The 27,965-nt window shown below is 44.1% G+C and overlaps 1 protein-coding gene across 1 annotated transcript; it reads left to right on the top strand.

Moving 5' to 3' along the window:
• Positions 1 to 171: 171 nt before the first annotated feature.
• LOC146822498 (uncharacterized) lies at positions 172 to 26,416 on the top strand. The gene is made up of 2 exons (XM_085613607.1): positions 172 to 393; positions 22,853 to 26,416. The coding sequence occupies exon 2, from the start codon at positions 23,265 to 23,267 to the stop codon at positions 25,428 to 25,430; it is 2,166 nt and encodes a 721-aa protein (XP_085469733.1). The 5' UTR covers positions 172 to 393; positions 22,853 to 23,264; the 3' UTR covers positions 25,431 to 26,416.
• The last annotated feature ends 1,549 nt before the right edge of the window (positions 26,417 to 27,965 follow it).

Raw genomic sequence — 27,965 nt, 5'->3', positions numbered from 1 at the left:
AGGAAGCAGGAGGTGGGGGCTTGGGGGAGAGGAAGTTACTGGAAACATGTTCTACAGGATGCTGCCAACCCCTTCCTGTCTTGAGAGGAGCTGCACCACAGAGCACAAGGGGGGGGGGGCACATTTATTGTGTAATCAGGGAAACTAAAAGGCCCCGCCCCTTATCTCTCCGTCCTGAAACCTCTCACCATCGCTTCGTGTGGGGGTGCTTGGAGGGTGTCCTGGGACTCCCCAGTCTGTCCACCCCCTCTGGATGAAGCACTTCTGACGTCACTGCTAATGACGGGGTGGGGGCGACTGCTTAAGCCCTGGATGTCAGACTCCGACAGGCGAGCTATTTTCAACCCAAACAAAGTGCTCTGGGAAGTGAGCGCGCCGTGTGATCTGCTGCAGGTGAGTTGTCTGTGTGGGAAGGCTGGAGCCGGGGATCTTAGATTGAGGGGGTTTTCTGCCCTTTTTTGTGTAATGTACTTAGTGTAATAAAAAGGGGCGCTCCCAGAGGGTCTCAGGCCTGTGACCATTGAAACTGGGCTGTATGGCTCCAAATGCAAAGGTTGTTCCGGTGCTGCTGCCGGTCCAATCCCTCTACCTCATCCCTTCCCTCTATCCCTCTCTCTTCTGCCTTCTTCTTTCTCCTCTTCCTCCCGCTCACCTCTGCCGCCCCCTCTCTCCTCTCTGTCTCCCCTCTCTCCTCTGCCTTCTTCTCTCCCCTCTGCCCCCCCTCTCTCCCCTCTGCCTCCCTCTCTCTCCTCTGCATCCCTCTCTCCTCCCTGTCTCCCTCTCTCCCCTCTGCCTCCTCCCTCTCTCTCTGCCTTCTTCTTTCTCCTCTGCCTCCCGCTCACCTCTGCCGCCCCCTCTCTCCTCCCTGTCTCCCTCTCTCCCCTCTGTCTCCCCTCTCTCCTCTGCCTCCTTCTCTCCCCTCTGCCCCCCTCTCTCTCTCTCTGCCTCCTTCTCTCCCCTCTGCCTCCCTCTCTCCCCTCTGCCTCCCTCTCTTCCTCTCCCCCAGTGCCTCCCTCTCTCCCCTCTGCATCCCTCTCTCCCTCTGCCCCATCTCTCCCTCTCTCCCCTCTGCATCCCTCTCTCCCACGCCCCTCCTCTTTCACTCTGTTCCCTCCACCTCCCCTTTGTATGTTCCATCTTTATCTTTCTTCTCTGCATACACGTTGGTCCCTATTTTTATCAGGTGCAATAACCATTGCACCTAAAAGAAGCCACTGGTGATCAACCTTCGACCCCAGTAGGGCTGTCTCAGCCTCTCATCCTTGTGAAGTGGATATTAGAAGCTGTCATGACAAAGTATGGGGTGTGATGTCATCTTGAAGCGGATTTGATGTAATGTGATGTTAGTTAACACACTTTTTAACAAGTATGTGTTATTTTTGTGCTCAAGCGTTAGATTGTCTGCGGCTGTGGGTTCACATGACAGGGGTATTGTGGGTGGGGGTCCATGCATGTGCTCTCGTCCAGTGAGTAAATGTGGTGTAAGTGTAATGGTTCCCTCTGGATGGAATCCAGGTATTGAGGTGGAAGGGTGGGTATGGGGGGTGGAATCCAGGCATCGAGGTGGAAGGGTGGGTATGGGGGGTGGAATCCAGGCATCGAGGTGGAAGGGTGGGTATGGGGGATGGAATCCAGGCATCGAGGTGGAAGGGTGGGTATGGGGGGTGGAATCCAGGCATCGAGGCGGAAGGGAGGGTATGGGGGTGGAATCCAGGCATCGAGGTGGAAGGGTGGGTATGGGGGTGGAATCCAGGCATCGAGGTGGAAGGGTGGGTATGGGGGGTGGAATCCAGGCATCGAGGTGGAAGGGAGGGTATGGGGGTGGAATCCAGGCATCGAGGTGGAAGGGAGGGTATGGGGGGGTGGAATCCAGGCATCGAGGTGGAAGGGAGGGTATGGGGGGGTGGAATCGAGGTATCGAGGTGGAAGGGTGGGCATGGGGGTGGAATCCAGGCATCGAGGTGGAAGGGAGGGTATGGGGGTGGAATCCAGGCATCGAGGTGGAAGGGAGGGTATGGGGGTGGAATCCAGGCATCGAGGTGGAAGGGTGGGCATGGGGGGTGGAATCCAGGCATCGAGGTGGAAGGGTGGGTATGGGGGGTGGAATCCAGGCATCGAGGTGGAAGGGTGGGTATGGGGGTGGAATCCATTTGTCGGTGTTTATTTATTTTTATGACTGTGATGTGTTTGTTCTGCTTTCATAACTTAGTTTAAATTGCAGCGTCTGTAAGAAGACGCACAGCACTGTATTTCAGTGTTTCCTTTGCATGTTTATATTGCATTTGCAGCACCAAACACACACGAATGGGAGAAAGAGAAGGAGGTGGAGCTGAGGGTGAGTTGTGGGGGCCATGCAAGTGTCAGGGTGGACTATAGTGGAAAGGTAGAATCACTCTTGAATCCTTCAAACCTCTCCCAGGATTGAGGTCTGTGAGCTGTGCAGAAAGAGCCAGAGAAGCTGTCAATAAAGAGGTGAGTAGAGCCCTTCAGACCTCTCTCAGTATTGAGGTCTGTGAGTTGTAGAGAAAGGGCTCAAGAAGCTGTCAATAAAGAGGTGAGTAGAGCCCTTAAAACCTCTCCCTGTATTGAGGTCTGTGAGTTGGACAGAAAGAGCTCGAGAAGCTGTCAATAAAGAGGTGAGTAGAGCCCTTAAAACCTCTCCCTGTATTGAGGTCTGTGAGTTGGACAGAAAGAGCTCGAGAAGCTGTCAATAAAGAGGTGAGTAGAGCCCTTCAGACCTCTCCCAGTATTGAGGTCTGTGAGTTGGACAGAAAGAGCTCGAGAAGCTGTCAATAAAGAGGTGAGTAGAGCCCTTCAGACCTCTCCCAGTATTGAGGTCTGTGAGTTGTACTGAAAGAGCTCGAGAAGCTGTCAATAAAGAGGTGAGTAGAGCCCTTCAGACCTCTCCTAGTATTGAGGTCTGTGAGTTGGACAGAAAGAGCTCGAGAAGCTGTCAATAAAGAGGTGAGTAGAGCCCTTCAAACCTCTCCCAGTATTGCGGTCTGTGAGTTGGACAGAAAGAGCTCGAGAAGCTGTCAATAAAGAGGTGAGTAGAGCCCTTCAGTCCTCTCCCAGTATTGAGGTCTGTGAGTTGTGCAGAAAGAGCTCGAGAAGCTGTCAATAAAGAGGTGAGTAGAGCCCTTCAGACCTCTCCCAGTATTGAGGTCTGTGAGTTGTACTGAAAGAGCCAGAGAAGTTGTCAATAAAGAGGTGAGTAGAGCCCTTCAGACCTCTCCCAGTATTGAGGTCTGTGACTTTGACAGAAAGACCTCGAGCAGCTGTCAATAAAGAGTTGAGTAGAGCCCTTCAAACCTCTCCCAGTATTGAGGTCTGTGAGTTGTACTGAAAGAGCTCGAGAAGCTGTCAATAAAGAGGTGAGTAGAGCCCTTCAAACTTCTCCCAGGATTGCGGTCTGTGAGTTGGACAGAAAGACCTCGAGCAGCTGTCAATAAAGAGGTGAGTAGAGCCCTTCAGACCTCTCCCAGTATTGAGGTCTGTGAGTTGTACTGAAAGAGCTCGAGAAGCTGTCAATAAAGAGGTGAGTAGAGCCCTTCAGACCTCTCCCAGTATTGAGGTCTGTGACTTGGACAGAAAGAGCTCGAGAAGCTGTCAATAAAGAGGTGAGTAGAGCCCTTCAGACCTCTCCCAGTATTGAGGTCTGTGAGTTGTACTGAAAGAGCTTGAGAAGCTGTCAATAGAGAGGTGAGTAGAGCCCTTCAAAACTCTCCCTATCTTGAGGTCTGTGAGTTGAAAAGAAAGAGCTAGAGAAGCTGTCAATAAAGAGGTGAGTAGAGCCCTTCAAACCTCTCCCAGTATTGAGGTCTGTGAGTTGGACAGAAAGAGCTCGAGAAGCTGTCAATAAAGAGGTGAGTAGAGCCCTTCAGACCTCTCCCAGTATTGAGGTCTGTGAGCTGTGCAGAAAGAGTTGGAGAAGCTGTCAATAAAGAGGTGAGTAGAGCCCTTCAGACCTCTCCAAGTATTGAGGTCTGTGAGTTGGACAGAAAGAGCTCGAGAAGCTGCCAATAAAGAGGTGAGTAGAGCCCTTCAGACCTCTCCCAGTATTGAGGTCTGTGAGTTGTACAGAAAGAGCTTGAGAAGCTGCCAATAAAGAGGTGAGTAGAGCCCTTCAAACCTCTCCCAGTATTGAGGTCTGTGAGTTGTACAGAAAGAGCTCGAGAAGCTGTCAATAAAGAGGTGAGTAGAGCCCTTCAAACCTCTCCTAGTATTGAGGTCTGTGAGTTGGACAGAAAGAGCTCGAGAAGCTGTCAATAAAGAGGTGAGTAGAGCCCTTCAAACCTCTCCCTGTATTGAGGTCTGTGAGTTGTAGAGAAAGAGCTCGAGACGCTGTCAATAAAGAGGTGAGTAGAGCCCTCCAGACCTATCCCTGTATTGAGGTCTGTGAGTTGTACTGAAAGAGCTCGAGAAGCTGTCAATAAAGAGGTGAGTAGAGCCCTTCAGACCTCTCCTAGTATTGAGGTCTGTGAGTTGGACAGAAAGAGCTCGAGAAGCTGTCAATAAAGAGGTGAGTAGAGCCCTTCAGACCTCTCCAAGTATTGAGGTCTGTGAGTTGTTTAGAAAGAGCTGGAGAAGCTGTCAATAAAGAGGTGAGTAGAGGCCCTTCAAACCTCTCCCAGTATTGAGGTCTGTGAGTTGTACTGAAAGAGCTCAAGAAGCTGTCAATAAAGAGATGAGTAGAGCCCTTCAGACCTATCCCTGTATTGAGGTCTGTGAGTTGGACAGAAAGAGCTTGAGAAGCTGTCAATAAAGAGGTGAGTAGAGCCCTTCAGACCACTCCCAGTATTGAGGTCTGTGAGTTGGACAGAAAGAGCTCGAGAAGCTGTCAATAAAGAGGTGAGTAGAGCCCTCCAGACCTATCCCTGTATTGAGGTCTGTGAGTTGTACTGAAAGAGCTCGAGAAGCTGTCAATAAAGAGGTGAGTAGAGCCCTCCAGACCTCTCCCAGTATTGAGGTCTGTGAGTTTGTACTGAAAGAGCTCGAGAAGCTGTCAATAAAGAGGTGAGTAGAGCCCTTAAAACCTCTCCCTGTATTGAGGTCTGTGAGTTGGACAGAAAGAGCTCGAGAAGCTGTCAATAAAGAGGTCAGTAGAGCCCTTCAGACCTCTCCCAGTATTGAGGTCTGTGAGTTGGACAGAAAGAGCTCGAGAAGCTGTCAATAAAGAGGTGAGTAGAGCCCTTCAGACCTCTCCCAGTATTGAGGTCTGTGAGTTGGACAGAAAGAGCTCGAGAAGCTGTCAATAAAGAGGTGAGTAGAGCACTTGCCATAAACTGTCACCTGCAGGTTACACAGTCCAGTCCCACTGAAAGGTCAGAAGTCCAGTGCCTGCTGGGGTGGACAGTGGATAACATCAGGTTACACAGTCCAGTCCTCCTGAGAGGTCAGGAAGTCCAGTGCCTGCTGGGGTGGACAGTGGATAACATCAGGTTACACCATCCAGTCCCACTGAGAGAGGTCAGGAAGTCCAGTGCTTGCTGGGGTGGTCTGTGGATAACATCAGGTTACACAGTCCAGTCCCACTGAGAGGTCAGAAGTCCAGTGCCTGCTGGGGTGGTCTGTGGATAACATCAGGTTACAAAGTCCAGTCCCACTGAGAGAGGTCAGGAAGTCCAGTGCCTGCTGGGGTGGACTGTGGATAACATCAGGTTACACAGTCCAGTCCCACTGAGAGAGGTCAGACAGTCCAGTGCCTGCTGGGGTGGTCTGTGGATAACATGCAGGTCACTTGTTCTAAAGCCAGTAAGGTAGCTTGGTTGGTATATGCACCTGCTGAACATGTGCATGGGGGAGTCTGGCTGAAATCATATTGCTGAATTTGCTTTTCCCGAACAAAAATATACAATATTAGGTACATGGGCAGTTCACCCACAACCACATGACGTGAGGCTACTTCCACTATTATCAGCACAGGCACTGAGAGAAGCAAACCTTGAACATGTGAAGGGTTCCGGGCATCAGTGGGTGACAGAGCCATCAGGTGTCAGTCACTGCTGGGGCATCAGCTCTTACAGTGGGGGTCGTGCCCGATGTTGCCAACGCACTACACCCCGAGGTGTTCTGAGCAACCCCGGAATCACTGCAACAGAACAGCTGTAGTGAACAAGCCAACATTCACAGCCCTTCTGTTTCATTATTCAAAACATCAGGGTGCAATGAATCACTTTAAAAAACTATTCTTTTCTCAAATGCAGGACTTTAAGCCTGAGCAGGACAATGTGGCTGAAAGTGAAAGGAACACTGTGAGGATTTGGGTGTACTGTTAGATATGGCGGGGGGCCTTATTGTGCAGTACACTCACGAATACCGTCTTGGGTCCAGTCAGACGCGTTCTCTTAACCTCAAGCCCAGCCGGGGGTAGCTGTGGCTGCGAGCACTAATGTTTAGCAAAGGAACTATGGGCCATATGTATGAACTTCAGCTTTTGCAACTCCGAAATTGCAATTTTAGCAACTCGCAACTTGTGAGTCACAAAACCTGATGTACAACAGTGCCTCAGACACTGCCTCATTAATATTCATGAGGCAGGTTGCAATTTACGAGAATCGTTGGCACTCATTGGGATGGTGACCTGCTGGGGTCAGTAGACTACCATGTCTGTGACTGCTTTTTAAATAAGCAAAAGACATACAATTGATGGACGGAATGCAGAACAAATCAAAATATTCACCCCCAATCAAGAGATCTGGGTTAAATCCATCATTCTTTTGCTCGCCATGCCACCCCAGTTTAGACCTGGCCATATGCAAATCAGTCTTGACCCTGTGCCCAATGGGAACAGTCCAGCCCGAACTGCCAGGCCTGGTCCTCCCTGGACTGGAAACAAGCATCCTCGGACCGGTTTCGGGGTTTCACCCCTCTTCAACCAGGATAGCATGATTCCAGTGGCACAGTGAGCCCAAGACTCACGTCTGGGCATACCTGGCGCACTTAGGGCGAGAAAGCAAAAGACACACAATTGATGGACGGAATGCAGAACAAATCAAAACATTCACCCCCAGTCAAGAGATCTGGGTTAAATCCATCATTCTTTTGCTCACCATGCCACCCCAGTTTAGACCTGGCCACATGCAAATCAGTCTTGACCCTGTGCCTTATGGGAACAGTCCAGCCCGAACTTCCAAGCCAGGTCCTCCCTGGACCGGAAACAAGCATCCCTAGGACCTTTTGACTGGGGGAGAATGTCTACATTGTCAGCATTCCGTCCCTCATTTGTTTGCTGTATCACTTTTTGCCCTAAGTGGGATGGGTATGCCCAGATGTGGGTCCCTTGCTCACTGTGCCACTGAATTCAAGCTAACCTGGTTGAAGAAGAGTGACATACCCTGAAACCGGTCCTAAGATGCTTGTTTCCGGTCCAGGGAGGACCTGGCCCAGCATTTCGGTCTGGACTGTTCTCATGGGGCACAGGGTCAAGTCTGATTTGCATATGGCTGGGTCCAAACTGGGGTGGCAAAGTGGGCAAAAGAACGATGGATTTAACCCAGATCTTTTGACTGGGGGAGAATCTTTGCATTGTCAGCATTCCGTCCCTCTTTTAAACCTTGTATGGAAGATTTTCAAGAGATGATTTGCAATAATGTCAGGAGCAGGTTGAACAACGGATGGGGGACATGGATCAAGCGGGGAGCCGGATTTGGAAGAATTCATTAGCTCTTTTACTTGTTCCTTCTTGACAGAGGCATATTCAGTGAGCGCGTTGTTCTCTGTAGATGGGGAAACCGAACTACTTTCCTTTGACTCAGATTTGATGTTAAAGGAGAATCTATTGTAAATCCGTTCAACTTTGTTTTGGAAAAAGATAGCTTCCGTTTTGCAAAAGGATTGGCTACTTCCTGTTACCTTTTTACAAGAAACATTGACGAGCTTGTTGACGGTCTGAAACAGTTCCTTCAATGAATTCTTTGCTTGATTCAATTTTCTGGGTATAATATTGGGATTTTTCTTCTTCTGACACGATCTTGTATTCTGCTATGCATTGTTTATATTTGTATTTCTCTAAGTCATTTGGAAAAAGATAGCTTCCGTTTTGCAAAAGGATTGGCTACTTCCTGTTACCTTTTTACAAGAAACATTGACGAGCTTGTTGACGGTCTGAAACAGTTCCTTCAATGAATTCTTTGCTTGATTCAATTTTCTGGGTATAATATTGGGATTTTTCTTCTTCTGACAGGATCTTGTATTCTGCTATGCATTGTTTATATTTGTATTTCTCTAAGTCATTATAGTCTTTTCTCAACTTCCGTTCCTGTCTCCTGCAACTTTGTTTCTGGTTCCTAAGTTTGTCTGAAAACCATGGCGCCAAAGGTCTACTTCTTAGATGTGCAGCTACTTCAACACGGGCCAGAGTCAAAAGTGCGAGGCTCAACCAATTGGAGTGGGTAAAAGTTAATTGATCGAAATCCCCAGTACAGTTGGGTTGAGATTGGAATAAAGCTGATTAAAATAGTCAGATTGAATTTCATCCCAAGCCCGATGTGTTTGAGAGGTGCGCGCGCTGTGGCCGAGCACGCGCTGTGAGCAACTTTATTTATTTATTTTTTTTACATTTTATTTGTGATTTTTCAAAAGTAAAAACCAAGGAAATGTATACATTTCATAGCATTGGTATGGCATAGACACAATGTACAACTTATTTGGCATGACTAAACAATACATAACTCGGCTTTACAGGCATGCACAATCATGACAGTGATTAAAAGTGCATTTCATGACAGTACAGGGCAATACAGGACATCCGACAGTAGGTACAGTCAACAGATAAGCAGTGAGGGGACCCCAGATATCACGTGGTTTCGATGACGTAGGCAGCTCCTCCGCATAACATGTGAACCGATCCCGACAGTAAGTCAGGTCTTGCAACCATAGTTTGGTGGTAGACGCAGGTCTGCCCCCCCAACCCATAGAGACTCTGCGTTTAGCCATTATCAATGCTATAGCCACAAACCTCCTAGGAGATGCCATAATAGTGACCAAGCCCAGTAGGCATAGTTGGGGAGTACAGGCTATGGGCATCCGCACCATCAAGTGTATGATATGTGTGACAGACCCCCAATATGAATTCACCTTTGGGCATTCCCAAGCTAAATGATAAAAATCAGCACCAGATTCCACAAAGCGCCTACAATTGTCAGCGTCTTGCAGCCCATATTTATATAGCTGAGCCGGTGTGTAATATAATTGATGAAAATATTTAAAGTGCACCAATCTTAGGTTACCATTTGCAGTCAACTGCCCAGTCAGGCGGCAACATCCGAACCACTCGTCTTCTGAGATTGGGTATGGCAAAATGGCATTCCATTTGGTTAGTGCAGTCATATCTATTGCGACCTCCTCCCTCTGCGATGCATGATAAAGTCTCGTAACCAGCCTGGCTCATGACGTGGTAGTATATAAAAGCTGTAGGGCCTCAAGTGCAGGCGGTTCTGTAGGAAATTGCGGATAGAGCGCACGCATAGCGGAACACAGCCTAGTGTAGACAAATAGCTGCATGGCAGTGATGTTGCCACCGGCAACCATAGTCGCTGATTTTATAAATTGACCACCAGGAAACACATCCTCCATTTTTGTCATAGCCGTGTCTTTAAGGGTCTTTAATGTACCGGGTTCGCCAGTAACAGAGAGTTCTGTATGGTATAGTAGCTGCATACTGGGCACATATAGTGGCAGTTTCTGTGCTCATTTTCCTAGCTCTTGCCAGGCTTTGGCTGTAGTTTGCACAGTGTCGAACTCCCCTTTCTCAAATATTGTGTGTTTATTTACTATCATGGCTTTAAGCGGTATCGGGTGTACAGCGCCTGCCTCCACCGCTACATGGGGAATGTAAGCCAGGTCCTGCTGCCAGTAGTACGCATAATGCGCCTGCGCACAAAGATAGTATAGATGAAAATTGGGCGCTGTGAACCCCCCGGTCATAAGGAAGCGTAAGTGTTTCCCAGTTATGCCGAGGTTTTTTGCCTCCCCATGCCAGCGTAACTAAGAGAGAGCGGAGCGTATTAAAAAAGTGTTGTGTTAAATGGACAGGGATATTTCAAAATAAATACAGAAAGCGCAGAAGAATTACCATCTTCATTAGCGCTATGCAACTTAATCCAACAATTTACTTGTCCTTTAAGGCGCGTGATAGCTGTACCATAATTGTATTGTATGACAACCTGCGGATCTCTATGGAGCCATATTCCCAAGTATTTCACAGTGTCAGAACACCACGCCAGGGGATAATCCAGATCGATTTGTTGCGTGCTGTCCATGAGAGGAAAGATGACCGATTTAGACCAATTAATTCCCAGTGCTGAGAACCATTTAAACCGGATATATTCCCTAATGAGTTGCTCCAGATGTGTAGTGGGGTCACAAACATACAACACCATGTCGTCGGCATACATAGAGACAGCCAGAGGGCGTTGGAGAAATCGTAATGCAGCCTGAGCATAGCCCTGCCTCAGGATACAGGATAGCGTTTCACGTATAAGTGCAAATAGCAAGGGCGATAATGGACACCCTTGCCGTGTGCCACGCTGTATACAAAATTCCTCCGACAACTGATCATTAACCTTCACACGCGCAATGGGATTTGTGTAAAGCAACTTAATCCAGTTGGTAAAAATAAATGGCACGCCCATACGGTGCAAAATTGCAAACATATATGTCCATGAGATAGAATCAAACGCTTTTGCAGCGTCAAGGAGCACTGCAGCCGCCGGCAGGGTGGGCTCAAGAACATGCTTTTACAGCAAAGAGTGTTCGCAAATTATGGGACGTACAGCGAGTTGGGACAAACACAGATTGATCGGGAAGTACCATAACTGGAAGGAGTAGCTTCAACCTAGTTGGCTATACCTCCGCTAGAATCTTTACATCTGTATTTATTAATGATAAGGGTCGATAAGAATCACACCTGTCCGGAGGTTTCTCAGGTTTTAACAATGTGACCACAAGCCCTCTCTCTCTCGCAAGGTCGGTGGCAGACACTGAGTCTCGTATGCTTCCACATATAACTGGAGGAGAAAAGGAGCTAGTATATCTATATATTCCTTATAAAATTCTGCTGGTAACCTATCGGTACCAGCCGATTTCCCATTAGGCAGCGCAATGATGGCCTCCCGTATTTCGTCTAGAGTAATATGATGCATTATAAACTCTTGTTGCCCATGTGAGAGCCATACCAACGCTATATCATCAAGATATTGTGTGAGTTCTCCCTCATCTGCAGCTTGTTGATTGGCATACATCGTAGCATATTAATTTGCAAATGTTTTAAGTATATTGGGTGTGTCATAATGCGTTGCATCATCTGCAATGATTGCTTTAACTAGACAGGCCTTGTTTCGAGACTCCATTATGCGGCTGGCCAGTGCTCTACCTGGCCTGCCACATTCACCATAGTACCAAGCTTTGCTCCGCCGTGACATGTGTCGTATCTCCTGATCAGCTGCATCATTATATTCTGTGATTTTAGTTTTAATGAGTGCCAGTGTGGCGGGTTCTTCTGTGACATCATACCTACGCTTGAGGTCACACAACTCTCGTTCTAGCGCAGCCATAGTGCCGCGTAACGATTTCAGAACCCCGGCTGGGAGACTGATACAGGCCCCCCGAATGGTCACTTTAAAAGCTTCCCAAAGCGTCTCCACAGTCTGAACAGACCCGGTGTTATGTGAGAAATAGTCAGAGATAGCTTCACGAATCCCTTCGCAAAATACCTGGTCTAGTAAGGAGAACGACTGCCGTCGCCATTGAAATTGGGAGGGGATACAAGATGCTAATGTCATGCTGAGAAATACAGGGGAGTGATCTGATAGCGTCCGAGGTAGATGCCTAATCTGTACTGTCCATGTATTGACATCTTGTGTGACTAGCCAGTAGTCTATGCGGGACCACGCTTGCATGACATGTACTTTCTCGAGAGCTTGGGTGTCGCAGTTGCCAAATATCCGTAAGCCCCAGTGTAAGTAGTCCGTCGTGAACTGACGCAGCAGCCTTCTTGACAGAGGGGTCAGCTCTAGATAACCTATCCATTGCAGTCTAGAACAACGTTAAAATCTCCCCCGCATATAAGAGTTGAGGGAGGCAGGTTATAAAGCTTACCCCATAACGAATCATAAAATGCAGGCTCGTCAACATTTGGCCCCTATAAGTTCACAATAACCATCTTCGAACCATATAGTGTTCCTTGTACTATTATATATCTACCCCCATCCTCCTCCTCTACGTGTATTGGTACAAAGGGGACCCCTTTCTTAATGAGAATCATCACTCCCCGCGCATAGGAAGAGTAATATGCAGCCAATCGCACTCCCGCCCACCTGGTGGCTATGGTTGAAATCGCCCGCTTGGTAAGGTGAGTCTCTTGTAAAAGAGCTATCTGGATATGATGGTGATCCAAGTATGAGAGCACTTGTCGCACATTTTTCGGGTTGTTAAGCCATCTAACATTCCAGCTTAACCACGAAATCGTCGAAACGTTTGGTTCTGTCATATCTAAAGATGGTGATATTCCTGACTGTGTTGCTGCCTATAAATGAGTGTTGTGCAAGCCGAGCTCGGCCAATGTGATGTGACCAATGCTACTTCAATTAAACATATCTCCCCAACATCCCTCTCCACCCACTTCAGCCATGGAAACTTGCTGTGACATCCCGCCTTAACAATAAAACAAATAAGCAGTTGCATGCCAGAATCAGAGAATACAAAAGAGGAAAAAACAGAAATCAACATAGCAAAGGCACCAAGAGGCGCCCTAACATAAGGAAGAACTTTGTGGCGAATTCCCATCCAGTGGGTTGCTAGTAGCCGTTAGCCCCCGGTTGAAACAGGGTGGGTCGAGACATAAAGAAACAGGCTAACCAGCCATGGGCACAGTGACAATTAACGAGCCCTAGTGCATAATATTGTATACATACTAATGTTATATAACAGGCATCGTAAAGTATTAAGAGCTTGAGCATCATGCAGTTTACATAGGACAATCATAAGATATTGGAAAGTGCAATTAAGACCTGATATAGAGTAATAACTGCATAATGTACTGAGAATAGCAAGAGAAATAATACATAAGAGATAACTGTAATCTGTGAGCGATACACCAACCGAGTTCAACCAACAGTGTGAGTCTCACGTGACCATCCCTCAGAGTCGGAGTCTGCACCCCTCTCTCTCGTCGACTCTTGTCGTTTGATCCATATGATATATTGAAGTGTATCTTTGGGCGTCTGGAAGATGCGCGCTTTCCTATCATGTTAAATCCTCAGGCGGGCTGGGTATAGCATCGCAGATGGGATGTGTAGGGATTGCAACTTTTTTTTAACAGATTGAAATTCTCAGCGCGCTTGTTGCACAGCTACAGTGAAATCAGGAAATAGTTCCACTTTCATTCCCTGATAGTTCAGACTGCCTTTTTCTCTAGCCAAACGGAGTGCCGTGCCCCAATCCCGATAATTCAAAAGTCTAGCTATGTGGGAGAAAAGATACTGGTAAATAAAAACAAATTAAAATAAATGTGAGAAGGCAAATTGGTAAAAACAAGATAAAAAGGTACAAACATTCTACAATATGGCACCCACTTTAGCAGGAGCCGGGCACCTCCTAAAATGGCATAGATATTCCTACAAGGAAATTAAAAGTGTGGGCTGAAACAGACAACTGTAACAAAGCTTTGGACAGTTACCTGGCAATCAGAACATTTTTGAAGCAAAATCCAAACTTAGCAGGACAACACCATCGACATCAATGTAGTGATCCTGATTACGCAGAAAGCAGCCAAAAGATGCTCCAAGAATGTTCCGGTTGTGGTGCTAGATAGGGCTGTCTTTTTGGGTGCTCCCTGTCCATGGGTGGACTGGGGCAAACAACTTTTTCAAGCCAGGATCTGCAGGCACAGCTTTTCAGGTCCAAGGGCAGCTGGGCAGTCCTTCGGTCCTCTCTCCAATTCTAGTGTGATCTTTGGGTCAGAGTGCCTCGGGTGCCATATTTATCCCAGGAAAGTTCCCTGAGGGTACCACACGGTCACTAGCCAAAGGGCTACTGGGTGCCCTCCTATCTAATGATGAAGCTCCTGTGATGTGTGCCACCTGGCTACCCCAGAGTGTCACATTCTTGCCCCTTTCAAGATGGTGCAACCCTTCCTCAGCTATTAGGACGTTGGTAGCCAGCCCTAGAGGTGTGGCTGCCAGAGGGCTACCTGCCCATGGTAGAACCAGTTTGCAGGCAAGTTTTTCCCCGCTTGACCCTGTCTCCACTTTGTCTGCAGTTTGAAAGAATAACTCAATCTGATTGGATATTGGAGCTAAAGTTTGTGCTGTCCTTATCTGGTTCTGGAAATCGTCTGTGAAGCTGATTGACTAACTGCTGCATGAGAAGAATGTTGTGCCTGTCATTATTGGAATCAGTCAATCGCTGCCCACATCCTGAAAAAAACAGAAATGGCAAAATAGCGGAGGGTAAGTAAACCCTGACCCCCAGACCATGTTGGGGGTCCAAAGGGTTAACCTTCAAATAACAAGCTTTTTAAAAGGTATATTTTGTTGTGGAATTTGCAGACCCGACTGCAGGAATAACATGCTTCAGCACGACTCCCGAGGTTTGCAAACGTGCAGCAAGCGGTCATGGTCCTTTTTTGGCCCTCTTGCACATTTGTAAACCCCATGAAAGGCTCGACAAGCAACCAGGAGCATGCAAGAGTTTGCAAATGCTTGACTAGAGTCCACAAACCTCAGAAATATTTGTAAAGAACCCCAGAAATTTACTGAAAAAGAAACATTTTGTTGTCACTCTAGTGGATGGTACTATAAATGCTGCAGTTCGGGCCCGAAGCCACATTTCATTGTCACTCTAGTTGATGGCACTATAAATGCTGCAGTCCTGGCCTGAAGCGACGTTTCGTTGCCACTATAATGGATAGCACTATAAATGCTGCAGTCCAGGCGTGAAGCCACGTTTCGTTGCCACTCTAATGGATGGCACTATAAATGCTGCAGTCCGGGTGTGAAGCCACGTTTCATTGCCACTCTAGTGGATGGCACTATAAATGCTGCAATCGCTGGAACCACTTGATCACTTGTTACTTCACTGTAGACAGGTGTATCAGGACAAACTGTTATTTGGGTCTCAAGAGTGACAAGTTCCATAGCTTTGCTACTTAGCCCTTCTTTTCTCACTGTAGAATCTTCAAAGGTGATGAGTCTCTCAGTTTGAACCTCTTGGATTGTAGCTAGAGGAGTGCGTCTGCTACATTGTCAGAGTCCACTTGGCCTACTGCTTAGTATCGGCCACATACTGTGGTTTGATCAGGTCAATGGACACAAATCTTTTCTCCTTTTTACCAGCAAGGGGCGGCAAAAGTACTCTTCTTGATCCATGGATTGCTAGGACAGGTACTGGTTGTCTGTAAGAAGGCCCAAATTCCTTCCTGTCCGCGATCTTTTCTCTGACTAGATCACCAAGCTTTGGGCTCCAGACAGGCCTTGCTGGGACAGTTGTTTTCCCCAGTGGTGGTTGACTTCAGGAACACGTTTCTTTGTTTCGATCTTAGTTCATTTAAGTCCTGTAAAACAGCCAAACGATCTTTGATATCAAACTTTTTATTTTCCACCGCTGTGCCTTTCATGTCAGGTCCGGTATCAACATTCTTGTCCCAAATAGGACCTCGTATGGAGTGACACCCCCTAGAGAACTTCTTGGCAAATTGTTTAATGAGCGTTGGACCCCATAAAGATGTTTGACCCACCCATCACCCAAGCCTAATACCCTAGCTGTTATAGACTTCTTTATGTCCCGGTTTTTTCTTTCCACAACAGAATTTCCCTCAGGATGGAATGGAAAAGAGTACCGCAATGCTACGCCCAAACTGGCCATGGCTTCTTTGTAAGCTCGAGAGCTAAACACAGAAACCTGGTCAGAGTGTAGTGTGCCAATTGCGTGTGTGCCGATAAAGACTCACAAATCTTTTATAACAGTTCGAGCATCAGCCGAGCACTGAGGCCACATCCAAAGGAACCTTGAACGCGAATCCACTGCGGCCATGATATATTTCTAGTTACCATCCCTTTGTAAGGGACCCTAGTGGTCCAGGTAAACACACGCTAATGGTTTATCTGAGATTAACAGGGGCGTCTGCGCAGGACGTTTCCCAGTTGAGACTTTCATCTTCTGGCATATTTCACAGTCCAAAACATAGTTTCTGGTCTGTTTCCTAAAGGCTGGCCACCAGTATCTCTGTTTTAATAACGATACTGTGGCGGAAACACCTGCATGAGCAGAGGCGATCCCTTCATGTGCTGCTAGGATTAGTCCTAATCTAAGTTCCATGTTTAGTATTACCCTATCCCCCACCCCAGGGATTCGAACAAACGGAACATTGTTCGCATCAATTGTATATGAGTATTTGAGTGGAAACCTTTTAGGTAATGCTTCACCGCTGCCTTTGCTTAACGCATTGACAGCCAGTATTATTTCACTGTCTAGTTTTGTTTTTGAACGAGTGATTGCATCTACGGAACCTGTTTGCACAGCCCCCTTCGCGGTTTCATCAGCCAATGAATTCCCTTCAACGTGAACGCCATCACGTTGATGACTCGTCTTGTGTATCACGTGAGTGTTTTGTAGTCCGTCTCGCAACAGAACTACTTGTTCCCAAAGCGTTTTATGCTCGATTGTGCCACCTTTTGCATCTTTCAAACCATTTTGAAGCCAATTCTGTAAATATTCATTATATGATTGAACACAGTAAAAAGAATCGCACACTATGAGTGTGGGGAATTCGCGATCCGTATTTTCAAGTGCCGTTTTGAATGCTTGTAGTTCAGCTCGCTGAGCTGTACAATCTCCTAGAGATTGCATTTTTGTGACCATTGGTCTAATTTTGCCATTGCGCATACAACCTTTAACGATTGCTCATACTGCACTATAATCTTGCAACCCCCCGTAGCGGGTTGTGCAGATCCGTCAGTATAAATTATAAATTTGTACTGGTCAAGAGGGAGAATCTCAGTAGGCAGAGGACATTCGTGTTCGTATTGCAGGAATGCTTGTGTTTTCAAATAAGGATCAAAAACATATTCAACATCAGTTGCAGCAAGAGAATTAACCCATTGTATCCATCTCGGATGTAAAGCCTTTGCATTCGGAATGCTAGCTTTTGTAACTGCCTCTAAGGCTGGTACAGGGCTGGTACAGGAGTTATCACCATAATGTGTTTCCCCTGTGCTAGGGCTTTTTCTTTTGCTACAGCGGTTTGAACGGCTGTCAGAATTTTTTCTGTTGATTTTAAATTTTATTTCTGCTTGCGTGTACAAATGTGATTTGTATGCAATTGGTACTTTTTCACCTTCATTAAAAGTTAAGTAGGTGAATCCGCATTGACCCGGAATGATTCGGATCACTAAGTTGCATACGTTTACGCGTGTTTGCAAATGTTTTGTTGCTAACATGTCTGTTTGGAGTGAACGCAAAATTTCTGTGTGTTTTTGTGTCCAATTTACTGTTTTAAAATCAGGTTTGATTAATTCGTAGAGAGGTTTAACCCTTTCTGCGTAATTTAGAATGTAAGTTCTTCCGAAATTCAGGAAACCTAGAATTGACTGTAAGTTTTCAGTGTTTTTGGCGGTTGGAGCAGCGCACACTTTTCTAAAAAGTTGGCTGCCAGGTTCTTGCCTTCACTTGATAACTCATATCCTAGAAAAAGGACGTTGTGATGGGCAATTCTTGATTTTTTTTTAAATTGAATTTGTACCCTTCAGAGGCGAAGCCCAGTATAATGGAGTTTTGTTGCTAACATGTCAGCTTGAAGTGAACGCAGGATATCTGTGTGTTCCTGTGTCCAATGTGTGATTTTAAAATCAGGTTTAATTAATTTGTAGAGAGGTTTAACCATTTCTGCGTAGTTTAGAATGTATGTTCTTCCAAAATTCAGGAAACCTAGAATCAACAAAGTTTTTCATCATTTATGGAGGTTGGAGCAGGGCACACTTTTCTAAAAAGTTGGCTGCCAGGCTTTTGCCTTTACTTGATAGTTCATATCCTAGAAAAAGGACGTTGAGATGGGCAATTCTTGATTATTATAAATTGAATTTATAACCCTCAGAGGCGAAGCCCAGTATAATGGTGTTCACCCTGTTCAAGTGCCTGTTCAGGTCATCGTCTGTCAGATAGATATCATCGACATATGACAATGCCTCGTCCTCATAAATTTGTAGTAACTCTGTTACCCTTGCTGAGAATAACCCTGGACTATTCTTGAATCCTTGCGGGTGACAACAGAAGTGAGGCTGCGTCCCCATTATTGAGAAAGCTGTCAAATACCTACTTTCAGGTGCTATGTTTTGACAAAAGAAAACGTTAGAAATATCTAAAGTGGTTTTATATTTTTTACGCTCTATGTTATTTATTAATGCTGTACTATGTCCATTTTGCACTGCTAATGTTTTACAACAAGCGTTTAGGTGTCTGTAATCCAAAACTAGACGATATGTATTGTCTGGTTTGGAAACAGGAAACAAAGGATTGTTCATTGATGAGGCGCATGTTTCAATCACCCCTTGGTATTCAAGTTGATCTAAGATCTCCCTGACCTGCTTTTTAGCTTCTTGCTTAATTGGATACTGCCTTTATGCAGTTGGTTGATTTTTTAACTGGATCTTATGGTGAGGTGAGTCCTCATCCCATCCTACATAATTTTGGTATAATGTTGGGGCTTGGGCAACTGCCCATTTCCTGGCATAAGTATATTTTAAATGTACCGGAACATGGTTGGAGAAGGCTGGCATAATGATGTCTTCGCCATGTGGGCACTCCCTGACAAATTCTGGTAGCCAGTCTCGTTCTGCTAGAAGTATATCATAACCCTTTGAAAGATGCTCCCAAAAGAGTGCTTTCACTTTTCTTGGTATGTCCCCCTACATCTGGAGTGTTATTTCATATAACCTATGTGGAGAACTAACCCTGGTGTCTACAGTCTCAACTTGAATGTCTTCATTCAGGTCTACTGTCTCCAGAAGTTCCTTCAGGTTCTGGCGAGCTATTGTTACTTTTGCTGCACTGTCCAGCATTGTCTGAGCCCATTCTCTGTTCTTGAGTTGTGTTCTCAGAATCCTCGGCATGTCTGATCTTCAGACCTGCTACCTTCTTCTTGGAGAGTTGAGGTTTTGGTTTGTTTTTCCAAACGTGTTGGTCGTCTTTGGACTTCATACGTTCTTCTTTTTGATCTGACCGTCCTCTTCTTTCGGATTTCTGTGACGATATCTGAAAGGTACGAGAGGAACGTGTATCAGTATCTTGATATCTGTCAGGTTTTCTCAAATTATCCCTATTCCTGAGGTTGTACCTCCATTCAGAGGGCTCCTTTTGAGAAGACCTACCTCGGGATTGAGAATGTTTCTCTTTTGAATGTTGTTTGTTATTTTCCCATTTCTTTTTTGAAGAGGTAGGATTGGGTTTAATAAAGTCCTTCTCAGGACCTCCATGCAGTTGTGGTTTAACTGGTTTACCACCCAAACTGTCTCTGCCTAATTCTTCATAGGATTTTTCAATGATTCTGGATAACTCTTGTGGTTTTTCTGTTACATCAAATTTCCTTAATTTCTGGCAGATCGCCACTGATGCTACTTCTCCTTTAATATTAGATAATATTATTGTTGAGACCTGGTTGAAATGTTTAAGTAACTTCATACCTAAATTCAGAGCAGGCTCTGCCCCGTATTCGTTTTGAATTTGTTTCAGGACATCAGGTATTTCCGCCATAGACTGAACACCATATGTTTTAATATAGATAGCAGCAAAGACTGTGCCCCAAGTGATAAGGTCTTCCAGATGTGGTGTGATCCCCATTGGTAAACAGATTGTTAGAATTCTGTGTTTCTCATAAGGGCTAGTATTAGGAAATAGTGCTTCAATTTGAGTAATTTTTTGAGCTATCCAGAATGGAATTTGTTCACGTTTTGTGGGCATTTTACCCAGGACTGCGTGTAAAGTCTGTGGAGTGATTTTTAGCGCATTCCCCTGGTGAGACGTTTGTCTTGGAATAGCTATTATTGGTTGGACTGTGAAAGTCCACATGACATATTGAACCAATTGTCTATAAATTTTGATTAACTTGGCGTTGAGCAAGTAATCTGGATCTGTCATTTCTTCAATGTCAGGTGATAACCAGCTAAAATCGGCCATGTTGCTCCTGGTCTACCTAGTGGACCTAGCCTGGTAATGTGATTTGAATGTTTTAGGGCGCCTTTAAACGAGAGATCATGCTCCTGGTATGTGAGTGGAATTTCAATATCCTCGAAAGGAATATATTCCTCAGGTGGATCATCTTCTTTGTAGAAGTGAAACGTTTTAGTTATTGGATGTGATTCAGGGAATACTATCCGTGAGTAGAATACCTCTGTCTGGTGAGATTCATATGCCTCTATCACAAAAACTGCTCTACCACCTCTTGGTGTTAGGCCATGTTTTATAAGTTTTAGAGTGATGGCTCTCCTTAAAATTGGAGGAATGATTATCGCATTTTCATCGGTTTCATTAAAACCTGTATAATCAAAAGCTACTGCGACATTGTCGGGTACTGCCTCGTTGTTTAATGAAAGTTGCAGAGCAAGTTTCAAGGGAACAAAGATGAGGTGGACAATATTTTGGAACACTGTATGCTTCAACGTTGAACAAACCAAAAAGCTAATACATAGGATTTTCGTCCTACTCTGCTATGGCGGATATTATCCCTACCCACTCCAGACGTCTTATGGAGTACTATGAGTAGGGGTCTCTGAGAAAAGCACGACGGAGTTACTTCAGTATCTAGCGTTAAATTAATGCTTTACCAAACTGTTGGGCGCCATGTAGTGTAGTTCCTATATCCCTGATAAGCTCTGCTCATTGGAATAATATACACTATAGTTTTGACATAGGACTGAGGTCAGTATGTCTCTATTGAGTACATTAAACTTAATTACTTGTGTGTGCCAGCTAACTCAGAGGTCACTAGAAACTTCTCAAATAAACAAGAAGGGATTAGTTTCTGACAGCCGCATAAACATGACAACTTTGTTTCCTTTAGAATCGGAACAGTCTTAGAATTGTGGAAACAATAGATAACATTTTCACCTCGTCAATCGTGCATGCTTCGTTTCTACAGAGTTTACACAGAAATAGATAGACGGGCGTTTCAATAAAAAGGGTTTATTGAACAGTCTTATTCCTCATGCAAGAGATATGAACTGCTACAATCGTAAGACAGAATACGAGTATAATACGTACAGCGTTAGCAGTAAGATAAAATAATACTGCAATAGCATGGTTTGTAGCTATGACATATATTTATAAAAATACGTACATAAATAACATAGGCTAAAATGTGATTGCTCATCTGGTGCTTCTAGCTAGTTCTACCCCAGTGTACCTAGCCTAAGTGTAGTACGAGGCCGAGGTAAGAAGTAGGTGCTGTTTTTCTATAGTCTAGTTTAGCTATTGTTTGGATTGGTGTTGCCAAGATTTGCCAAAAGTCCCTCCAGGTTCTAGTCCGCTCCATACCTTAGAATGAGAGAGGTTGGAATCTCTTTCTGGGTCTCAATCTCTAACACCCCGCAAGGGGAGTCAGAAACACTGGAGCTGGATTTTCTGCGAGGAGGATGACAGTGTCTGGTTAATGCGTCAGGCGGGGACTCGACTTCCTTCCGAACTTGCTGTGGCGAGCCGTGTCGTGCAAGTATGCAGCCGAACCATGGTTTGCCATGGCAAGTGAAAGTATATTTATACCTTGAAGGTGTTTAGGAATACCAGTATTGACGTAAAAGTCGGGCAGAAGAACATCATGAATGAACCCCTAAGGAATAGATGTTCATGCATAATAAATGAGTTCTTGGAGAAATCAATAATCCAAGCAAGGGGAAGTCCTAAAGGCTTGAGAGTCTGGTTTTCCAAGAACTCGTTGTGACGTGGATAGACGGATGTAGGTGGCCATGCCTGAATTTGGTTAGCATGGATAATGCCTAAATAAGGGTAGGATTTCTATGCCTAAATATGGGCAATGCGAATTGTGCCTATATAAGGACGTAAATCGGGAAACCTATATACGGTATCTAAATCGCAAAAAAACAAGACTGAACACGGTAAACTGTGCATGTGTCAATCTGTAGGTGTGCACATATGTGGAGACATTTTTTCCAACCTACCGAATGATGCAAAAGTAGCCACATCACAGCCCCTCTGTTTTTCTTTTTTTTCTAATGTTGTTCCACATTGGAAAAGCCTATACCCCTAAAAGGTGAGACTTATTGACTTTGCCAATGTGTGTTTAAAATGGTTGTAAACCTCCTGTTCCTTGAGTAGATCTGGTCAGAGCCTCGGATCTCTGGAGTTACACTATGTGGAGGATGCTCAGATTTCCTGTCCGGGTCCTAGCTCAGGCTCTCTGATAGAATAAAGGACTCCCTTGCAGCAATTGCTTATGTTTCCCGCCGTTATTGTGATGCTCTGTGTTGCATGGTCCATTTACTGGAAAAGGCTCCATCTTGTAATATTTGTTAGGTAGCGTGATAATAGGAGTATTCCCTGGACTAAGGAGGCATCTTGTCGCTATGAATTTAACATTGTAGTTTGTCATAGGGGAGAGGGTCTCATTCACTTAAAAAGCAACCTTCTCTGATGTCTTGGTTACTCCTTGAGTCCATACTCCTCAATAGAAACGGACCATGGGAGGGGTGTATACCCTAACCCTGATGATTGCATTTTTACATTGAAATTGTAATCTAGAATTTCTTCACCTTACTTATCAATAGGGACAATTAAATGGCAATAGATTTTTGTGATGGACTCTGCATTTCAGCTTATTAAGTGTTTCTTTTTCTTAATCTAACAGGTGAAATAACTGCAGTGATAAACGAAAATGATAAAGCCATTAAACATCACTCGTGTAGGAAGTGATGTAAAAACAGAATACCTCGAAATCTCCTTCCTTGAAGGTTAGTGCCTCGCCAAAATATGTTTTTTACAACAGAAAACCAAAACTGCCCAATGAGGTCTGTACTTGGGTCTTAGGCATCAGATGATATACATAGAAGATAAACCACACTGACATATCGAAGCAAGCCTTATGAGGTGCTCATAACGAAGGAAGAGATAACATAGTGTCAGAAAGAACACACAGGGGAGAAACCGTATGAATGTCACAAAACATTTATTCGGCAGAGAAAGAGCAAATGCGACATCTGCAACTTCATACTGGAGAAAAGTCATATTGAGGGACTGACTGTGGAAAAGTTTTCTCTGAAATGAAAGAACTAATGCAGTATCAGAGTGTCCACGTAGAGGACAAGCCATATAAATGTATAGAATGTAATAAAGTGTTTGGAAGGAAGAAGAATCTAGAGCAGCATCTACAAATGCATGCTGGTGAGCGACCATATGAATGTACACAATGCGACAAAGCATTTATAACAAATGGAAATTTAAAGCAACATCAGAAAGTCCACATTAGAGAGAAACCAAATGAATGTACAGAATGTAATAAAGTGTTCCGAAGTAAGGAGAACCTAAAGCAAAATTGGAAAATCCACTCTGGGGAGAAACCGTATGAATGTACAGAGTGTGACAAAGCATTTATTAAAAAGCAACGTTTAAAAATACATCAGCAGGTTCACACAGGAGAAAAACCACATAGATGTACAGAATGTGACAAGGCAATTAAAACAAATGGAGAGCTGAAGCAACATCAGAGAATCCACACTGGAGAGAAACTGTATAAATGCACAGAATGTGACAAAGCATTTTTAAGAAAAGGAGCACTGAAGCAACATCAGAAAATCCACACTGGGGAGAAGCCATATCAATGCACTGAATGTGAAAAAGCATTTATAACAAATGGAAACCTAAAACAACATCAGAAAATCCACACTGGGGAGAAGCCATATCAATGTACAGAGTGTGACAAAAAATTTGTAACAAATGGAAAGCTAAAGCAACATCAACAAATCCACACTGGGGTGAAACTGTATGAATGCACAGAATGCGACAAGGCATTTATAACAAATGGAGATCTGAAACAACATCAGAAAATCCATACTGGAGAGAAGCCATATCAATGCACTGAATGTGACAAAGCATTTATAAAAAATTATCACCTAAAACAACATCAGAAAATCCACACTGGGGAGAAGCCATATCAATGCACTGAATGTGAAAAAGCATTTATAATCAATGGAAACCTAAAACAACATCAGAAACTCCACACTGGGGAGAAGCCATATCAATGCACTGAATGTGAAAAAGCATTTATAACAAATGGAAACCTAAAACGACATCAGAAAATCCACACTGGGGAGAAAACATATCAATGTACAGAATGTGACAAAGCATTTTTAAGTAATGGAGAACTAAAGCAACATCGGAAAGTCCACACTAGAGAGAAACCAAATGAATGTACAGAATGTGACAAGGCATTTCTTGCAAAGCAAAGTTTAAAAATACATCAGCAGGTTCACACAGGAGAAAAACCACATAAATGTACAGAATGTGACAAGGCATTTATAACAAATGGAGTGCTGAAGCAACATCAGAAAATCCACACTGGGGAGAAACCGTATAAATGTACTGAATGTGACAAAGCATTTATAACCAATGGAGAGCTGAAGCTACATCAGAAAATCCACACTGGGGAGAAACCGTATGAATGTACTGAATGTGACAAAGCATTCATAACCAATGGAGAACTGAAGCGACATCAGAAAATCCACACAGGAGAAAAACCACATAAATGTACAGAATGTGACAAGGCATTTATTGCAAAGAGAAGTTTAAAAATACATAAGCAGGTTCACACAGGAGAAAAACCACATAAATGTACAGAATGTGACAAGGCATTTCTAACAAATGGAGATCTGAAACAACATCAGAAAATCCATACTGGAGAGAAGCCATATCAATGCACTGAATGTGACAAAGCATTTATAAAAAACGATCACCTAAAACAACATCAGAAAATCCACACTGGGGAGAAGCCATATCAATGCACTGAATGTGACAAAGCATTTATAGCAAATGGAAAACTAAAACAACATCAGAAAATCCACACTGGGGAGAAAACATATCAATGTACAGAATGTGACAAAGCATTTATAAGAAATGGAGATTTAAAGCAACATCAGAAAGTCCACACTAGAGAAAAACCACATAAATGTACAGAATGTGACAAGGCATTTACAACAAATGGAGTGCTGAAGCAACATCAGAAGGTCCACACTGGGGAGAAACCATATAAATGTACTGAATGTGACAAAGCATTTATAACCAATGGAGACCTGAAGCGACATCAGAAATTCCACACTGGGGAGAAACCATATCATTGTACAGAATGTGACAAAGACTTTGTAACAAATGGAAACCTTAAAAAACATCAGAAAATCCACACTGGAGAGAAGCCATATCCATGTAGAGTGTGACAAAGCATTTGCAACAAATGGACAGCTAAAACAACATCAGATAATTCACACTGGGGGATAACCATATCAATGTACAGAGTGTGACAAGGCCTTTATTGCAAATCAAAGTAAAAAAATACATCTGAAACTCCACACTAGAGAGAAGCCATATGAATGCACTAAATGTAACATTGTATTTTTAGAAAGCAAAATGTAATTGCCCATCAGAAAGTTCACACTGAAGAGAAACCATATCAATGTACAGAACATGCCAAAGCATTTAAAACAAGTGGAGAGCCAAAGCAACATGAGAAAATCCACATGGAGAGAAATCCTATGTATGCTAAGAATGTAATAAAGTCAACAGGACGAATAAGTTAACGCAACATCAAGAAATCGACACTAGGGAACAATCATTTTAATGTATAGAATGTGACAAGATTTATTACAAAACCAAAATCAATGACATCAGGATGTTTACACAGGTGAGAAACTATATAAATTTCATGAAAGTGACAATATATTCATAAGAAATGGAGGGCTAACGCAACATCAAAAGTCCACACTGAAGACTGCACGGAATGAGGCATGGCATTTATCAGCAAGGGAGACTTAAAACAACATCAAAAAGTCCCCACTGAGGAAAATTTCTATGAATGTACAAAACGTGACAAAGTATTCTTGGAAGTAACCGCTTGAATGTACAGAAGTGACAAGGCATTTATTACATGGGCACAGCACAAACCATCAGAAAGTCCACACAGGGGAGAAACCACATCCATGCACTTACTGTGACAATGCATTTGTTGAAAATGCAACCTCGCATGACATCAGAAAGATCACATGCAATAGAAATGATATGACTGCACTGAATTCAACAAAGCAGTTATTAGAAAGGCACAGCTAATGTAATATCAAAGTCCACAAAGTGAAGAAAGTCATTACATGAAGAACGCATATCACAACAAATATGTACAGGCATTTGTTAAAAAAGAAAGATCAAACACAACGTCAAAAAGCTCACCCTAGGGATAGACGATATAAATGTACTTAATGTGACAATTAAGTTGTTGACCGGGCACAGCTCATACAATAACAGTAAGTCAACAGAGAGGAGAAAGTCATGATTGTGGAGAATGCATATCACTGCACTCAATGTGGGATGGCATCCTCTACAAAGGCAAAACTGATGCAACATCAGAAAGTCATTACTAGTGGGACACCTGTCATCCGCACAGGAGCGACTCTAAACGTGATAAAGCAATCATTATGAAAGGACTATTAATGCAACATCTGAAAATCCACACTGGGAAGTAACTGAAGCAATATGTGTGGCCAGGTGCTACTCAGATAGTCCACATTGGCAGAAACAACTTTTTCTTGCAAGTGTTTTCTCACAGTAGGGGCCTGATGTGTCAGCATGTATTCCAGAGAGAAACTATATCTGTCTTCAGTGTGACAAGACATTCATTACAAAGGAAAAGCTAACGCTTGATCAGAAATTATACACTGGGGAGAAGCCATTCGAATAATATAAACGTGGAAGAGCATTTCCTACCAAACGCTCTCCGATAAGGTATCAAAATGGCCACCCGGGTTTAAGATGTATTTATATTGAAGTCTTTCATTTGAAACAGTCATCAGTTGCTATGTCAAAAAATCCACACCTCACACAGATATAGGGGGAGAAAATATTTGAAAAAATGTGGAACAAAGGAACAGCAATAGTGGCTGTCATCGTAGGTGCCAAAGGATTAATCAAGAAAAGGTTCCACCTTACCCCCATCCCACAGAGATTAAAATTAGGGGTGGGTGGAATTTGCATAGTCGCGCTACGCAAAGCTCTGCGAAATTATAAAAAATCACAGCGAACACGCAAAAGTTCTGCGAACACGCGGAATTGATTGTTCCGCCCGTTCGCGATGCTTTTCTCCTGTTCGCGAATGCTGTTTGCGTGCTCGGGGAGAAATATCTCGTGAATACGCATTTTGATAGTGCTAACAAGCAAAAAATTCCGCAAAGCTGCAGATCGCGAAATTTTTGTCAATTCCGCGTTCTCCGCACAACGCAAAATTACCCAAATTCCGCAAATTCAGTGAGCGGAATGGAATTTACTGCCCAGGCCTAATTAAAATATGCCAACTCCAGAGAGCATCAAACTTTGACAAAATGCAAATGTTACAGAAAACAACAGCTAGATTTGTTTCCTTGTTCCCAGCCTACTGTAGTATAAGGACAATTTTGGCCATCTTGTGATAAGAAATGACTCTGCCTATTTACTCAGTAACGTGATATTTGTTCTGCAAGGCTTTCTCTAGGGTAAGTTGCTAGATAAGCATACGACTGCCCAGTGGTGCGGCGAAGGGGAGGAGAGGCATGATTGCCTTTCTTACCCACACTAATAGAAGGGATGGGAATGGGCAAAGCTGTGCTCAAATGCATCACTCTACTATACACTACCCCCAAGGCAAGAAAATAAGTCAACAATTTGTATTCTCCAAAATCAAAACATAGGAGCATCAGGCAAGGCTGTCTTCTCTCTTCTATCCCTTTTCC

Source organism: Triturus cristatus, chromosome 6 (genome assembly GCF_964204655.1).
Source record: "Triturus cristatus chromosome 6, aTriCri1.1, whole genome shotgun sequence".
Lineage (NCBI taxonomy): Eukaryota > Metazoa > Chordata > Amphibia > Caudata > Salamandridae > Triturus > Triturus cristatus.
Note: the sequence above shows the minus strand (reverse complement) of the source record. Positions and strands in the feature narration are given on the sequence as shown.

Excerpts from the sequence above, each read along its gene's own strand:
- LOC146822498 (XM_085613607.1), top strand. The coding sequence starts at position 23,265 with ATGAAAGAACTAATGCAGTATCAGAGTGTCCACGTAGAGGACAAGCCA.